General features: G+C 35.8%; 1 protein-coding gene across 1 annotated transcript in view; it reads left to right on the forward strand.

The window, feature by feature from the left end:
* The window catches only part of LOC122808719 (transient receptor potential cation channel subfamily V member 5-like), a 917,417-nt gene that overhangs the window by 770,450 nt on the left and 127,569 nt on the right, over positions 1-19,398 (forward strand). The window contains exon 10 of the mRNA XM_044079711.1: positions 10,700-10,786. Coding sequence (XP_043935646.1) covers positions 10,700-10,786 — 87 coding nt within the window. The remainder of the gene's footprint in view (positions 1-10,699; positions 10,787-19,398) is intronic.

Consider the following 19,398-nt stretch of genomic DNA (forward strand, 5'->3'; position numbering starts at 1 on the left):
TGTGGGTCTGGTAATTAACAGCCCTAAAGGTCAAGTTGAATTAGTGTAAGCTTTGTTACAAATCCTCTCCATTGCCCTACTATCCTTATCTGAAGGCAAAAGCAAAGTATCTAACAAGGCAGCCAACACAGGAGTAACTTCCAGTGGTTTAGGAGTATCCACCTGAAGCAACTCATAATATCATCTCTGAATATATGATACTTAAGAAGAATCCACTTAAAGTATGCGGTCATTTTAGCAATTGTGTTCCCAAAGGACAATTCCTTGAAAAGAGACTCAGTTGTGTTCCCAAAGGACAATTCCCCAAAAGGAGACTCAAGGCTAACTCTTCTTTATCAGAACCATAAGCCAAAGGTGAAGGCATCTGTGAAGTATAGGACAAAGACCCCTTTTCAGCCACTAAATTCTCATTTGAGGAATTTGGTTCCCCTAAGCCATTTAGAAGGGGTAGAAATTCAGGGAGGAGTAGGTACTGAAACCCCTTGAGGATGCTTTCAGGTCATCAAGGCAGAAAACAAGCCATGAGTAAACTCTTGCCATTCCTTTTGAGGATCCTTAGGATGGACCAAAGTACACTTCAGTTTTTGTCTTTTATTGGAAGGGACATCATCCCTAGAAAATACCGGAGGTTCCTAACCTTGGTGAAATTAGATAAGAGAACCTTGAACCTTCTCCCTGACCAATATCTGTGGAAACCCTCTAGACCCATCCAACATCTTTCCCATTGACACCTGGAGCAGACACCTGCAAAGCTTCAGAGGATGTGCAGAAAGATGGGTCCATACTTGCCTCTGACAGGGTCACAGCAGAGGAATCCAATGTAAATGCTGAACAATTAACAGACTATTACCCACTTCTAGAGGGATGTCTGGTGCAGGCTAGACAGCTAAAGAATCTGGCCAAGACTTCTTGGCCTTCTTACCTAGTGGGAGTATCTCAGGGTTAAAGGGTTCTGCAATGTTACCCTAGGCTAACTGTTTAAGCCATTGGTTTTCAAGATAATTGGCCAGGGTAGACAAACAACTTCTGAGTGTCTTAGGCACAAATGCCTTACAGGTACTACAAGAGGTAAAGTCACGGAAAGCACTCCAACAACAAGACTATGTTTGTGATGATCCATATGTGGAGTCTGCATCCCAGACTGACATTTTCCCTTCCTGGATGACATGAACTCTGGGTAGCAAAATAAAATACAAGACCAAGAAAAGTAAAAAAAAAAAAAAAACCCAATGGGGCACTTATTTGGTTGCTAAGTATTCAGTACAACAAGACATTCAGACCAACTAGCAATAATAGCATTCAAAATGGCAGGAAAGGAGTTCTGCATAGTTATGTTCATGTGTCTCTTTTGTGCCCTACATTATGTGTGAAGAGCATAAATGTGACATACAGTGCATACAAGATCATTAGGCTTTTGTATGCTGGCTGAGAGTTGGGCTGCCCTGGGCAGGAGATCCCTTCTGCTTTGGATGCTGCAACAGTGATATAGAAGGACATAGTACAGTTGTATAAAATCTTACCATAACAGTAGATGTCCTTCTCTTCAATGTTACAGTATTCACTCCCTCCCGCCAACCCCATCTTATTTGTTCTAGTTTTTGTTTTAGATTCCCTTCTTGTTGAGGGTTTTGCCCTTTTTTCTTCTGCATTTTTTCCTTCTGGATGCGCACAGACTCCTTTGTCCTATGGAAACTGTTCTCTTTGGGGCAATTTAGTTCTGGGTAGTTTCATCTGTACATCCTTCTTATGTCCTACATTCTGTGTGGGGAGCATAAATGTGACATACAGTGCATACAAGATCATTAGGCTTTTGTATGCTGGCTCAGAGTCAGGCTGCCCTGGGCAGTAGACACCTTCTGCTTTGGATACTGCATCAGTGATATAGAAGGACACCAATATGTCTTCCCAGCTGAATATCATGTCACCCGTGTATTCCTGCCCAAATATACCACAGGGAAATGTCTCACACCTAGCAGCCTGAAGCCATATTTATCATATTTAAATGCAAATATACACTTGCACAACACAGGGAAGATATGCATCTTTTTATACATGGTATGTGTAGCGTGACAAACACTGAACACAGTATAAGTTTTTGAGGGCTATAAAACAGTCCAACTAACACTAGCATCAGAGATCTAAATCTACTGCAACAAATAAATAAGACAAGAAGGAGAACAGAACTGTCTTGCAGTACCAACCCATTCTCTGGAAACAAATCCATGTCCAAGTAAAGCAGTATTACACACTGTCTACCATTTATTAGGAGCTAGACAACTGGAAGGATACTCATAAATTCACTGCTGGCATGACTGGTCAAGCCATCCTCAAAAGGACAGGCAAGGCCTAAGAGAGAGTACTAGCAAGGCAAAAATGGCTCACTTGCCTTGTAATTCTTATGTAGCCTAACAAGAAACAAATGCCAAGTTTCCAGACATCTCTACACACTAATTTTTATTCAGGAACCTAGGGGAAATATTTATTTTATTTAACATTTGTTTACTGGGAAAGTCCGACTTGGAACGAGACAATTTTCAGCAGAGGCCTAGGGGAAAAACACTTCAGATATATGTCTTTGTAATGTGAGAAGAACCAGAGCACCCCCACATGAATGCAGGGAGGACATGCAGACTCCACACAGAAGACACCTCAGCCAAGAATCAAACCAGAGAACCTTTTGCCATTAGGCGACAACACAAACTGCTCCACTACTGTGTCTCATTACCTTGTATTACACCACTACTAACAAATAAAACTATACATCAGTGCAAAATATTTTTGAAGTTATTCCAATAACTCACCTTTAATATTCCTCTTTATTTAACTCTGAATTCAAATTATAATTTCTGTATTGCACATACACAGCTGCAGTATATTACACCACCATGTTCGTTTTTTACTGCACTTTGCCTACAGATACCTGTTCTACTTTGGGCTGCAGTTGGAGGTAACATAATTAATTTATATTATAAATAATTTACTTTGTAATCTAAATTATAACAAGGCAAATAAAGTTATATTATAAATTATTTACTTTGTTATAATTCAGATTTCAGCTTGTTACAAGATTATATTTGTTTTTCAAATGTAATGTATATTTTTCTTTGTAAAATGCACCTGCTTAATAAAAGCTCTATAATTTAGCTTTCATTGTTTGTAACTTTCTCTGCCCTCTGTTACTGAAAGATGATTTCTTGTTTAGGCACATCCCTACATTTTCCCAGCGTATTACTATGTGACAGCATGACATTACCAACATTAACAAGTTTGGAGAGGAAACACATTTTTTGCACCGTTGAAGGTTAATCCATGAAATGCTAAATAATTTTAAGCACATCGTTATTTTTATTTGAATAGTAATCTCTGTTTGAATGTTATCGTTAAATGCATCTCTAATTTAATTGAAGTGCATGGAATGTGGTGATTACACTCTGAAATTTGGAAAAAGACAAATCAGTTGTATAAAAGTGGTGACCTGACCTTAACAATTGTTAAGCACCCCCTGCTGAAATTGTTAAGGTAAGGTTTAGGGCTAGGAGGTCAAATCAGCCAGTACTGACCAGTAAATGAAAGCATCAGCATTGTTGTCTGAGGGGATAACGTCCCTTCCTTTTACAAACTTAGAAAGTAGCTAGGATGTGATCGCCGAAAATGTTTTTTTTTTAACTCCGAAACTCACATGTATGTCACTATTCGTTGACTTCAGTCCTCTGTAATTTGTTAAACATGGACTTCATAAGGAACAGACCAAACAAATGATGCAAAAATCTGGACATTCTGCAAAAATCTGGACCGTTGACAGCCATGAAAGGTGTGTGTAAATGTAACAGAAAGTGTAATACTGCCTTTCTCACAGCATTTCCCTAAGGGCTTTACAGCTTTGAAAGCTGTCAAAACACTTAACTTTTTTTTTTTTGTTTTTTTTGTTCTTTTTATTTTTTTGCATCTAGTACTACATGAAGCAGATAAAGTTGAATGCACTATGAAGAATTATGATTGGGTCACCGGGTCACCATGCATGCCAAGAAATTCACCTCATGAACTTTGCTTTTGAGGTGAATTTCTTGGCATCCATGTTTTGAACACAAAAACATGGGTCATGATCAAAAATCCAGTCATAATCCTTTATATTATGTATTGCAAAACTTTTTGTTTTTTGAATTATTTCAGGCTTTTAAAGTATTCTTTTAATAATTCTAAATTATATACAGATGGCTGTTTCAACTACTTTAAATTTAATCTTTATGAATTTCTGCATTTTGTTTCTTGGCATGTCCTGACTTAGTAAAGTACTTTGCCAACACAATTGTTTAAAGAACAACTGGGCAGTAATTCAGCCCCTGATTACCAATTTATTATAGATCAGAGCCAATGGAGAGTCAGAGCTTTGCCCTGCCCCCATTATGTACAAGACATAAAAGAAAAAAATCCAGGATAGGATGCCAGTGTATCACAAGGTTCAGACATATACATGCACACACACACACACACACACACACACACACACACACACACACACACACACACACACACACACACACACACACACACACACACACACACATATATACTCACAAACACAAGACACACACATGAGTGTATGCATGTACACATTTACAGACACACACACACATACACACACACAGTCTCTCACTCATTCATCTTTGTGTACACCTGTGGACACCTTGGCGGATTGTCCTAATATCTATAGCTATTTTTTTTTTTTTTGGACTGGGGAGCACCTATTGAAAACTAATGCAGACATAGGGATGACATATAGACTCTACAAAGACAACCTAAAAGTAACGCAAAAAGGTCAAAATTACTTATTTTCAGCATTTTTCACACTGCTCCACTGATGTCTGTGTTATCATGAGATGCTAATTTGCCTTTTAGATTTATTTGTATATATTCCAAGTTTCTGTCTTTGAAGCCCAGTTTGTTTTGAAGATTTAGATGAAAGTTATATTTTTAGCAAAAGCTAGTTGAATCATAGTAGTTGTTTAATTTTGTTGTCATTGCTCAGGATGGACTCTGGCTTGATATTAATTTATTTGGTAAGTCTCACTGTGTCATTTTTAATTTATTTGGTTTATGTTAATATATATAGTATGACCAATCATGTTAGTTATTTTGTTTCTTTTTTTTTTTTTTTTTTTGAAAAATCTTTTATTTCTTTTGTGATTAAAAATACAGTGAACATAACAATGATATTTGAAAGGTATCATAAAGACCAGTGAATACAGTGCTGAATAATAAAATTGAAAAGAAAATAGTTAGAACTATTTACACATATGCCAAGTGTCCATCATTAATTATAGAATGCCAACATCAACATAGAATGTGATCAAAAAGGGATTTCCAAAATTTTGTAAAGTGGTTATGGGATTTCTGTGTGTAGGTTAGATATTTGTGAGCTAGCAGATGTTTGTTAGCTAAATGTTTGAAACACTCCCAGGTGAGTGATGCCCTATCCTTACAATGTAGTGTAATGCAGTAGTTGAGTATTGAAACTAGTGTTATTAATATACGTGTTTATAGTTTAGTCAGGTCCACAGGGGTGATGTGTAGGAGAGCTAGTTTCCAAGATAAGGTTGTTTTTTCATAGCCCATTTTTTTCTAGTTGGACTCTAAGTGAGCACCATAGCTTGCAGAGGCATTTGCAGCTCCAAAAGATGTGGAGTAGGTCATTTTGTAGTTATCACAGTAGGAGCAGAATGGACAGGTGGATGAATATATTTTATGTAGAATGGTTGGAGTAAGGTATGCCTTATGAAGTATCATGATCTGTGTATATTTAAGTTTTTTGAGGGGAATAAGTTTTGAGGTAAGCTGGATCGCTTGAGATATTTGTTTGTTTGTGAATGAAGGATCGATTTCCTTCCAGTATTTAGAGTAAATAACTTATTTTTGAGTTGTGATTGATAGAATAAATTTGTAGGAATTCACATTTTTTAAGGATAGGAGGTTCCATATGGTTTTACAGGTTTGAATGTCATTGGCATTTATATCAGGATTGTTTATAATACATTGGCTAAAGTCACGTATTTGCCTTAAAATGATTGTATAGCTTTTAGGGAGCATTAACTGTGTTCTCATTTCAGTGACAGTATTGTTCTTCAAGGGAAATAAATCAGAAATGGTTAGTTTCTTGAGGAGGGGATATTTGTTTAGGTTAATAATATTGTTATTCATTTTGAGATTGGGTTTAAGGTGGATTGGTTATAGGAAAGTGAATGCATAATATAAGTTTAAGGATTTGAAAGTCTTTTGTATGATGTTGATTTTATGTTTAATGATTGGGTGAATTTTAAGAGTTTTTAAGTTCTCATTGTAAAGAAAAGGGAGAGCTCTGGGGTTTATGCATAGTGTTTTGATATAGTTGTGTAATAGTTTGACCCAGGTTGGAGACCATTGTTGTGGGGATGGGGTATGGTTGGCTATTGTTATTAGTCTATGACAATTTATGATATCGTAATAGAGTTTAAAGTCAGATAGCCTTAAACCCCCATAGCCTTTGTGGTAGATCAGTTTATTGTAACCAATTCTGATTGATTTTGGGATCCAAATAAATTTGGAAATTGTGGAGTGGATGGTTTTAAAGAATTTTTGGTTGATAATAGTATTGGAGGCATTAAACATATATAGAAATCTAGGTAGAAGATTCATTTTGATTGTGGCTATTTTAGCAAGGAATGGGATTTGAAGTTTTGTCCATCTGTTTAGATCTTGTTGAATTTTTGACCAGAGTTTAATAATATTATTTGTATATGATTGTTTAGGATCTTAGTGGAAGAATATTCCTAGATAGCTCAATGATTGGTTAGTTTTAATATCAGATGCTAAGGAGTAGGAGGGAAGTTGACTGCGGGAGTTAATAGGGAAGATATTTGTTTTCTTTAGATGTAGTTTGGAATTTGAAAATGTGTAGAATAAATCTATAGCAGATAGTTTCTGGAGGTCTGAATTGGGTAGGCAGTAGTAAAGATTTAGATCATCAGTGAAAGCAGATAGGGTAATTTTGGTGTTAAAGATATTTGGGATATGATGGTAAGTTATCTGAGAAATGAATAGAAAAAGAGAATCAATGTATAGATTAAAAAGATAGGGGGACATAGGACAACCTTGTCTGGCACCATTCTCAATCTCAATTTGAGAATATGGATATTTATTAATTTGTAGATAAGTATGAACCTTGGAGTATAGTACTTTGCTAGCTTGTATATAGTTGTTAAGCATGTTAAAAAAGAGGTAATATATTGAGCAAAAACTTTACATTGAGTCTGTCAAAGGCTTTTGAGGCATTAATGGCTAAGGTATAGATTGCAGTACAGGTATGGGTAGAGAGAGTGATCATGGTGTCAAGTGTGAGGGTGTGATCACAGGTTTGTCTATGTATTATAAAACCTGATTCTTCAGGGGAAACAATGTTTGGGATAATTGGTTTAAATATATTTGCTAGTATTGAATCAATTATTTTCATATCAAGATTTATTAGGGCTATAGGTCTGTAGTTTAGGGGGTTTTTGAGGTCAGATTTTGGTTTAGGTATGAGTATCATTTTAGTGGTTATCTGGATTCTAAAACCTGATTTTTCCCATTCTTATCCCCTCTGTATATTTTGTTTTGTTAACTTTGATTGCTTTCAAGTTGTCCACCTCTTATGCTAATGAAACTTCAATCACCATTCTATACCTGACTTATTTCTTCGTATTAATTTGCCCTTTCCAAGGTTTATAACTTTAACCTTACTTCTTCCAGCTTACTCTATAGTAATAAATGTTAGGGAAAGATGGAGAAATGGCAGCAAGTTAAACTTGTCACAGATTGAACATTTTATTTAAGCCATATCACAGTAAAATTCTGGGAAATATCCTTCAAGGGTAGAGGACAAATTAACGTGTCATGCACAGAAGTTAAAGTACCACTCACAAGTGGCCAACACTTGTTGAGAGAATCTAGACAGATGTTACGAGGATAATAAAGTAACTCGAAGGTAAGTGTCATGTGGAAATATGGGAGACGTTAAACAGCTCATCACAACAGAAGGATAAAAAGAAGTTATGTAATAGCCACCCACATTATGATGATCAACTTCCCTACCTTTCTCATTTCCATCTTTGATATCTTTAAATGCAGTGACTCCTATCAGAAGAGTATTTCATTACAGTATAAAAAAAACAGAATCACCAGTATTTTGGATTTTACAAATGTTATTTTCTTAATCTTTTTCATGTACTAACTCAATAAACTGATTACATAAAAGTACCTCGTCCTAAGGTGACTCAGGACCACTGGTGGTTGAAATCTCTTTTTCAGAATCTCACAACACAAGTAACACAAGTAATAAACAAAATTGTACTCTACACTATAGAATAAAATTTGTAAGCATCTCATAGTCTTATCTGTCTGTACTGCCAGAAATATTATATAGATGAGATGCATTAAGTTTCACAAAGTCTACTGGTTTTTCAGACTTCAGAAATCCAATTGTTTAAGTTACTGAATTTCTGTAATATCCACTACAAGACAGATGATGACATGTCTACTTGACAATTATTTCATCTTAGACATCATATTCTCTGCCTCAGTGTGCTGTAACCACAATTTTGGAATGTAATGTCCAAAGATTTGAGATCAAAGGGTTTTACTTAAATTCCTGCGATGATTGTGTGTGTGTGTGTGTGTGTGTGTGTGTGTGTGTGTGTGTGTGTGTGTATATATATATATATATATATATATATATATATAATGTGTGTGTGTGTGTTTCCTTGTTGAATACATAGCCAGATCATGGTCAAATGGAGCCCCAGGTAGGATAATGGATCAGCACTCCCCCAGCAGCCCCCCAACCCCCCATAGCCATACCACTAGCAGATTACTTTGCTATTTTTTCCCAGTTACCATAAACACTGTTACTATTTTCTTCTGTACTTTTAAAATGATTACAGATATTTAGATTTAATTTAATGCTTTTATTTCAAATTTTATAGCACAAACACTGACAGCCATTTGCTAAATAAAACAATACAGTCTTAAAATGAAAATAGATTTAGCATTAACAGGAAACTTCTTTGCCCTTGAAACTCACATTCATTGATATGGCATTGAACCCCACATTCAAAGAAAATGTATCTGGGCTGTTTTCAAACCAATGAAACAAAATGTATGAAACAATAATGACAAAACTACCCATTTCAGAACATTTCAACCACAAAAAGCAACTCAAGCTTCTGTCATTACAATCCATCGATATCAGTAAATATGCACAATCTCTGCAGAAGCAAAAGTCGTCTGAATAATTCCACATTAAAGAGATTTGTAACTAATAAAGAGGTTGTTGCTGGCAAACAATTTTACATTTCAGTTTTTCATGTACAAATTCAGTGCCTGCTGCCCTTGAAGAATAAACTGCCTATGTTATGTTAAAAAATAAATTGGTAAGCTGGTACTATTTCAGTAGGACTGCCTAGCAAACCAACAACAATTTCATAGTTACTGGACATCTCATCCAAAGAAGGACACACTCAGGAGAGCAGGTTCCCATCTCCCTTTAAAGAACACTGCTGCATCAGCAATCCATCTACATGGTGTGGGAGTAGAACCCACAGCATTCTCTACTGAAGGCAAGTATGCTACCTGTTCAGCTACTACCACTACTTTCAAATTCTCTAACACAATCACTGATGGCCATTTGCTAAACAAAACAGTTGCACGTTGAAGACAGATTTAGCATCAGCAACAGTAAACATCTCTTCCCTTGAAACCCATAATTACTTGAAAATGCACTGAAATGTGAAGAAAATGTACTGAAACTCAAATTCCTTAAAAATGCAATGTGACTCACATCTCTTGAATATGCACCCCTGATAATTAAGTCAGCAGTCTGGTAGCTGGTTTAGAGGATTACGGCTCTTCTTCCCTGTGTCCAAAGTACAGGGTTTGAGCCCGAGAAAGTTAACTAACTAACCTGTCATTCGAACTTGGGGCATTACACACTCACACAGCAACTCTCTAACTTAATGAAGGACCGTGGGCTTGGGCTCTTCATGGAGTTGTTGTCCACATTTGAATTCTGTGTGAGCAGCAGCAGAGGGAAGGGAAAGTTAAGTGTGCTTCTGTGATGCATACAAAGTATGGCTGCATGTGTGAGTCATGATTCACGCAGAGTGTGTCCTTAAAAAAGAAATGTATTTTTTTTAAATTAAAATAAAATGTTTTGGCATTCCCTGGCCATCAGTCAGCCAGCAGGCCCTAGGCAACTGCCCAGGTTGCTTAGTGCTGGATCTGGCTCTGGCTGAATAAGGTGTGTTTTTGTGTTAGCATCACCATGTTGCAGCTCAAGATGTTGAGCTTTGGGATGTAGAAGTAGATTGTGTATGCAGCAGGCATCAACAATTTTAATAGGATTAGATATCTAAAGTCAATGCAAATGGAATAGTCAAGTAATTAAAGGGAAGGTTGTATATAAACTGATCAGTATTTTAATAGCATATATTTTAAGACACTTTCACATTTTATGACCCAAGGGTAAATCATTTAAATTCTGTCCATACCAATATTAGTTAATACATGTGCATTGGGGGTTAATGCCTGTTTAACTACTGCGCACATTTTTGCTTATTTTTTAAAACTAACTTAGAGGAGTTAATACAATCAGATGTGAGCTGTTGTTTAAACTAATTGTTCTCTTTTTAAGGAGTGTTACAAAACAAAAGAAGACTACACACGACTGGTAGGTGAAATCATCAGCGTCATTGGTGCAGTACTTATAATTCTAATCGAGGTAAGGATGTCATCACTCCCTGTGTCAATTTAATTTTTTACATAAAATATAATAAACTCATAGCTGGAATAGATTAAAAGTGCTATTTTTAAGTGCACATTTCATTTTAAGAGGTAGTTTGCAACATTTTATGTTCATGTTGGTTGGAAAAATAATGTATAAAAAGTTCCATTTGAAAGGAAAATAAACCAAGTTTGAACCAGAGTTCATGAAGTAAAGATTCAGTAAAATAATAGGATGCAGTTTTAGGAGCTATTCATCTAGAGAACAACATGGAATAGGAGCAGAACAATTGCTAGATTTAAGAGTCATTTAGACCGTCAATAGAGTGAGTAAAACTAGAGCCAGAGCAGCAGACAAGTGTAGTATTATGTTACAACCCACCCAGTGTTTCATTCTGAAGTTTGATGATGAGTAGTACCCCAATTAACAGCAGTGTAAACACACTAGGAGCAAGTACCTCTTTTTCAGGTGAGGTAACACAGGATCAATGTCAGGGTTGCAGATCATTCACAGCTTATCCTCATAAGACTCTGCAAAACAAAACAAAAACAGAAAAATAAAAATGCATATATATATATATATATATATATATATATATATATATATATATATATATATATATATATATATATATATATATATATATATATATATATATATATATATATATATATATATATATATATATATATATATATATATATATATATATATATATATATATATATATATATATATATATATATATATATATCCCCTCTACTCATCACTCATTAGACCCTTTATAGAGTATAATGCCCCTGGAAAGGTCACAGAAATACCTCACAAAGAGGATTACTGGCTTCAAACAGATGCCCTACGCAGACCATCTAAAAAAACTCCAGCTTTACTCTATCACGTACTACTCAGAGGCAATCTCTGCCTAATATACAAAGCTATGTCAAACCCAGAGCTGTTGGACATGCTCCACTTAAAGGAATCCCAGTCCCTCTGAGCTACACACTCTAGGGACCTAAACCTTTGCACAACAATAAACAGAACATGCTGGAGGGATAGATTCCTGTCCTAGAGACTTCCCATACTCTGGAACAAACTACCTATCTATATCAAACAAAGCTCCTCATTAGCACTCTTCAAGAAAAATCTTGATGATTGGATGGGAGATAGGAAATTCACCCTGGGGATCACTTCTGTGGCTCTGCTGGACAGGGGCACAGGAAAATAATTTTCTTGGGTGGTGAAAGCCGGGGTACCTTTTTGGCTAGGCTTATATAGGCCCTAGGGCCAATAGCCTAGCATCTACCTATGAACTTATGAAACTATGAATTAAATACTGAGAGAATTGCTTATTTGGACATTCTGCTAGAAAAAGATAGGAATAAGGAAAGACGACTTCTAGGATCTTTAGGAAAATTATGTATTCTAACAGTTTTTTGCATTTCACTAGCACCCTTCCATTCCACCAAAAGAGATCAGTGGTAAAGAGGCAACTTGTTATGGCTGCCAGTATGATAACTCTAGATCAGGGGTCTGCAACCTTCACTATCAAAAGAGTCATTTTGGCCCCTCTCACACCAAATAAAATTCATTTGGAGCCACAAAACCTATTTGACCCCTAAAATGAAGATAACACAATATATAAAGTTATATATAGTTATTATACTATATATAAAAGAACTATGCGTATAAGAGCACTATTTAAAATCCATCCCTATTTTTATTCCTTTGTTGGGATTTATATTGGGATCGCTCAGTCACTGTCAGTGTGTGTGTGCTCATGTTTGTGCTCGTGTGCATGTACGTGTGCACGTGTGAATGTGTGCACGTTAGTGTGCACGTGTGAGTGTGCACACATGTGCGCCTGTGCATGTGTGTGTGTGTGCATGTATGCGCATTTGTGTGTACGTGTATGACTCATGCCTCTCAACCTCTTGCAAGAAATCTGGACAAAGCCATAAATAATGGGAGGACAAAGGCCCAAAAATAAGGGCACTTTTTAAATATTGCTCTTACAAACTTAGAAAATTGATAAAATAACAGGTTTTCCATTAGCATGAATTTTCTGAAGTCTGGAACTAAAATGTCTGTCTATATTTTCTAACTTCAGCTCTCAATGATTTGCCAGAAAACCACAATTTTATGAGAAACAGGCCAAAATGTGAGGCAAAAATCAGGACATTCTGCAAAAATCTGTACAGTTGCAAAGTAATTGTGTGTGTGGAAAATGCACATTAACAGAAATTGTTATTCGAGCAAGTTTCTAAGTTTATAACAGCAATATTTAAAATCCATCATTATTTTGGTTCCCTTGTTTCCCCTTTATTTGTGGCTCTGTCCAGATTTTTTGTGGTAAGAGTTTCAGAGGTATGGTGGAGAAGTATAGAAATCTTTCAGGAGATGTTGCTGCTGCCAGGGGATTGCTCAAACACTCTGTGTGTGTGGAATGCATGGTAACAGAAACCATGACATTCTAGCAAGTTTCTAAGTTTATAAGAGCAATATTTAAAATCCATCACTCGATCACTCTCAGAGTGTGTGTGTGTGTGTGTGTGTGTGTGTGTGTGTGTGTGTGTGTGTGTGTGTGTGTGTGTGTGTGTGCACATGTGCATGTGTGCGTGTGTGTGTGTGTGTTGTGTGGCAGAGTGGCAATTATTTTTCAAAGCTACAGGGAGCCACTGCAGAGGAGTGGAAGAGCTGCATGCAACTCCAGAGCTGTAGGTTGTAGACCCCTGCTCTAGATGAACACTTTGAACAAGAGTGCCATCACTTAATTGGAATGTTTTTAAGGAGGTGGTACCCGTTGACACTCCTTAATAAACTAAAGGAGGAAGTCATGAGTAAGCGGGCTTCCGGGTATTTCTCTCCAATTTTACCAGGTTCAGATAATATGCCCCTTACCAGTTTAGATACATTTGTTGATAGCATGGAGAAAAATATATGTCCAGTAATGGACTTTAAAGTGAATTTTATTATGAATTTCAGTAGTGACCATGGCCAAATTAAATGGATATTAAATAAAAACTGGCCAATATTAATGGAAGAGAAAGTGTATAGGGAGAAGTTTGAAACTAAACCTAGGATAGTGTACAGGAGAGGCCTTAATTTTAAAGCTATTCTAGAGAATTCAAATAATAAGGAAAAGAATAATCTTCCCTAAATGGGGAAATGTGGGAGATGCCCCTATTGTTGCAAGATTAATACAGCTTTTGTTTTTCAAATGGGAATGATGGAATATAAACTATTTCAGAAGTTTGACTGCAACTCTAAGAGGGTGGTTTATTTGGCTAGATGTAATGACTGTCCATGTTTTTATGTGGGGAAAACTGACCGTAGACTTAGGGAGAGGATATATGAGCATGAGTACAGTATCATAAAAGGCCAAGAGAATAATGCTCTGGCAAAAGATGTGTTGCAGTTTCCTGGACATACTTTTAAGTATATGGCCATTAATAGTGTCAATATGGATCCAAAGGGAGGACCAGGTCACCTTTATTTAGAAAAGAAGGAACTGTTACGGCAGCTTAAACTGAATGCCAACAGATAGCCAGGACTAAATGATTATTGCTCTGTTTCCTGTTTGCTCAAGCTAAAAGCCTTGATTAGATAGGATAAATATGAATTCCTTGTTGTATTTTTGAATGTGTGCACTTGTGTTATTTTGTTAATGTGTATAGGAGTTAATATTCTTTTTTTTTTTTTTAAGAGGGTTCTGAATTTATGCCTAATATATGTAGTATTTTCCTTATAGTAACATGATTACTAAAATTGGTTTAATCTAGTATTAGTACTACTATTATTATTTTTATCATTTATTATTTTCCTTTCGTTTCTTTTTAATAGATTTGAATGAAAGTAATTATATTAGATCACCTGTGGCATAATTGTTTATTCCCAGAAAGGTTTACTCTTTTAAAAGTCCATTTATGTAGGCTTCCATTTGTAGTGATACCTGTTTTGGGATGTGTTTTTAAAAAAGGGGGGAGTGGTTTTGTTATGTAATACGATTCATTGCAATGAGTGGATTTTATTTAAATATAAGGAATTGTACATATTTTTTTTTATTTGATGAAGTTCACCTGATTTTTTAAGTGGACAAAAGTGCTCATTAATATATTATACCAGTCACCTTACTGTTAGTCCGTTTTCCTTGGCTTTTTTGTTTTGTTTTGGGTCAGTCAGTTTTTGTGGTTCATTTTTTAATACATATTTCTGTCACTGGTAAATACACGGTGTTGTCTGTAACCACATTAAAACAGCAATCGTAGGCTCATAAGTGATTACTAGGGTAACAACCCCTAAGCAGCCTTTTTAAGCATAGCCTTGCTTTCCAAATGTAACTGGTAGGTTGATACTCTAGGGTTGTTTTATGGGCTATATGTAGACCTGGGCATGGCTAGTCATGCATTTATAAACTACTTCTATTTATTAGAGATATAAGTGTCAGATAAGGGGTACATTTTTGATTCCCCATCTACTGCTCCAAGTTACACATACAGAATTGGCACATGTAAAGAAAAATCTGTTTAGATAGTATGAAACTTTTTATTGAACTTGGTTTCTCTTGCTGTGGTAATATCAGAAGAAGCAAATGAAGACCCATAATTTAAAAACAAATCTCAGTTAGTGTTTGTGTCTTGTAGTTTCCAGTGAAACAATAAGAGATCATAGTGATTACTGACTCAGGATATAGAGGATTATGATAAGGTTTCCAATTATATCCAAGCTGTTGTGTGTTTAAAGAATGGATTCATGAAATTTAACTTGAGTGGCGTTCAAGAGGTGAATTTCTTTAATCTATTTAGGGAACACTGGAGACCCAATCATAATTATTTGTAATATGTAGGAAATTTTAGCAGCCCTGATAGGCTACCAGTTAAAATAGTACAGCAGACAACAATGTGAAGTTTCTAGAAGTTTCTAAAACTGTTGATGGTGCATTTTACTTCTTGCTGCTGTTCATGTGGCAGAATGAGGTGTGTTATAGATTTTAAAGTTGTTCGTTAGCTTAGCATACAATTCTTTGTTGATTGCATATGTGTTGTAGTATGAGATTTGCTTAGGTCTACCAATGAGGTTCATACTTCTATAACATAGCGGATTATGATTGGGTCTCCAATCATAACAAACATATTTTATGTTTGACACAAGCAGGTAAAGTTTAACTTCCATGTTGAGAGCTCTTAAGAAGTAGCTTTAACTGGAGAGAAAGCAGATCATATTTTGTAGAGTATGGGTACATATGTATTCCATACTGTTTTTTATGATCTTCACACAAAATGGGATAAATTGCACTGAAGAAACAGATGAAGAAAAAAGTAATACTGCCTCTGTGTCCAGTGCCTAGAGCTCTAAAAATGGTGCTTTGCACTGATAAGTTGCTATGACTTTATATCTATCAATATTTCTGATCTACAATCTTACCTACAAGAAGATTACAGCAAAAAAAAAAACACACTGGGTTCACCCACATAAACTTAATGGTAAACCCCCTAAAACCAGGCCACTCATATTTAGAAACCCTTAAAGTCTATTTACCCCTTTACTCATCTTAAACTCACAGTTGTATTTAGTAACCTTATATTCCAGGTGGCTCCTACACTTTTTAAGATGTTCCCTGATCTTTGTCTGACTGATTTTTGACATGCTTACTTTTGAAGTTCAAGTCACTTAAAACTGACATGTAGAGTACATAATCTTGTTAATCCAGAAATATGTAATTACATGTGTATAAATGTTCTAATCCCAACATTAGAATATCCCCTTTTGCTTGCTATCCTAGTTAATTCTCATTAAGAAATCAGTTCCAAAAAAAAATAAATAAATAACTTGTCTATCTCATATATTATAGTGCCATGGTCTCCTAAATTCCAATAACATACTCTACATTTCCAAAATATTCAATGTCCTATGCATGTTTGCCCTCTGTAAATGTCTGTTTCTAAATTTCTCTCATCCTTCTAGCATATAGGGTATCTAGAATCTCATGCCACTATGTACTAACAAGAAGGAATATGCTGGGCAGACTTTCTTACACGTTACCCACCACAGGAATAGCCTTCAATCCTTTCCATAAACTGTTTATTTTGCTGAAGTAAATTCAACCCTGTTAAACAGCATATTTTTTCTGCACATTAAAAAGCCTGAACAGACATGAAAACTCCTGTACTAAAATAGTAGTTTTATCTATTGTACGTACTGTCTGCAACACTGAAAGAAGATGTAAGATTATTAGGATAATATAACATGAATATTATAAGTGGATAATGAATAAGGATTTATTTTGACTGATTAGACTAAGAATGTGATTGACTCATTATTTCAATAAGATTTTGTTAAAATTTGGAAAGTGGCAAATGACTGATAAAGTTCCAAAGAAAATATTCAACATTGTAAATCTGCTTCACTGAAGCCAAACTAGTATCTGACTTTTGCAAAATAGTTAGGAGTTATTCACCTGAATATCTGTTGCAAGTTTCCTGAATGGGGGAGGTCTGCAAAAATTAATAATATGGAGCAACAACTCCCATCAGTGTATAGAATAAATGTTTTTGTTTAGTTACAAAATATAAACCAGGCTGAGTTCTATGCACACATTTTTTTAACTTAATAAGCCTTTTTTTCTTATCAGCCTCATTCCAGTTGACCACGAACATTGCCTCACAGTTACAGTAATGGCTGCCTCATATCATCCACCAAACACTGACAGTGTCATCTCATTGTATCCTATATATGACTGTATACTGTAGGAAAACCTTGTTATCCCAGGGGTAGGGATTTCTCATTCTGTTGAATGTGGCCTTACTGCTATCAGTACACTTCCTGACCACGGTAATAGGTGACTACTACCTAATGAGGCTAGAAAGGGACTGATGCACCACAGGAAAGCCACAAAGCCATTGCTCATTATGGCAGGTTGGGGTCATTGTTCTCACGGTGTTGTTCTCTTTCAGAGATGAAATGTCATAACAGAGCTTCTATATCTTCCCCTTTCATCCAGTAAGAAATGCCAAAGAAATGGTTTAGTAAGTAAGAAGTGAAAATTTAGAATATTTGAGTATTCTTATCCTGGGGATTCAGAGCATTTGGAAATTCTAGTAAGATTTAGATTTAGTTTGAGTTTGGTCTTATTGTCTACATCTGTTCTATATTCATTAACAGCAGGCATCAATGAAACCCAGTTTTGGAAACGCCAAAGATAAGGGTGGTATAATTCTCATCTTCTCCCAGAATAATGGGTTTCATAACAATTCTAAAAAGTTAAGATTGACATGGCAATACTTCAGCGTGGAATCCATGAAATTATCCTTGAAGGACTAAGGTAAGAAGGCATAACATCACAGGATATGATTTTAGCAAATCATTTAGGAAGCACAAAAGGAAGAGACAATGTAATTCAAACTCTCAAAATTAGAAAAAAAATGGATGCTGAAACCAGCTGCTAGTCTGTCCTGCATGGTAAGACGTTTACTTAAAACACATCAAGAAGCAAGAATAGTGCAATATCTAATCATAAAAATGTCACACTGCCTATGTCAATGTCAGCATAGCTTCAGAGATGACTGTTTGGTTAAACTAGCCATGCACAATTGTAAATGGCATAGCTGCTAAAAGCATTTCAAAGCTAATGTGAATGCAGTCAGCAATGAATATATTTGGTAACATTCTCATATCTGTAGAATTCTCTCTCCTTGCAGTTAAGAAACAAGGAGTCACTGCAGCAGATGTCAGAACTTTACCAAATATAAGACTTTCCAAGTCTTTTGCATTTTTAATGCCATGACGGGAATGGACCCCATTCCTAAGTCAAAACACAATTAAAGTTCATGAAATTAGTATTGTTTCAGTCTTTGATGTCAGCCAGAAGTGCTCTTTGTAGCACCTGCAGTGTGCCCAGTAGTGACTCCTTCTGCATTCCATATGGAGTTACATGTATTGGTAACATATCTAAATATGATTGTAGATTCTTTTTTATAACACCAGTTGCTTCTACTACTATTGGAACTGTCTGGGTATATTTCTTCTCCACTGCTCTCATTTCAATCTGCAAATCCTGATATTTTATGACTTTGTGTCCCTCTGTATGCAAGACACTGTAGTCACTGGATGTAGCAATTTCAATGATCAATGCTACTTTTGTCTGGCTTTTTCACATCTATCTTTTCAACTGTTGGTAATGGGTGATTCCATGTGATGTAGACAACATTTTCTGTGATGCTTTGCATCTCATGTTTCCAGTGTTTTTCAGCCACTTCAGTACCATAATGTTTGCACTATCCCCAGTGCAACAGTCTTACCACATTATTATGCCTTTCAGTATATAGTCCTTCTGCCATTAGTATGACACAACCAGAAACAAGGTGTGAAACTGTTTCCAATTCTGTTTTACAAAACCTCTATTTTTTCTGTTTCTCCCACACGTTCAATGGACTTTGTAAACCAATGTGCATGTAGCCCACTATCTTGTACTTACAATATCAACCTTTCATCTTTTAGTTTGAATTCGCCTCTCTTTAACCATTCCTGCATTTGATCTTGATCAAAATGAGGTTCTTCCAGAAGTTTTCTATACTTGCAACTATATTTATGCATTTTCCACATTTCTTGCCTTC

This window comes from Protopterus annectens, chromosome 8.part0, assembly GCF_019279795.1.
Source record: "Protopterus annectens isolate FY-2018-M chromosome 8.part0, PAN1.0, whole genome shotgun sequence".
Lineage (NCBI taxonomy): Eukaryota > Metazoa > Chordata > Ceratodontiformes > Protopteridae > Protopterus > Protopterus annectens.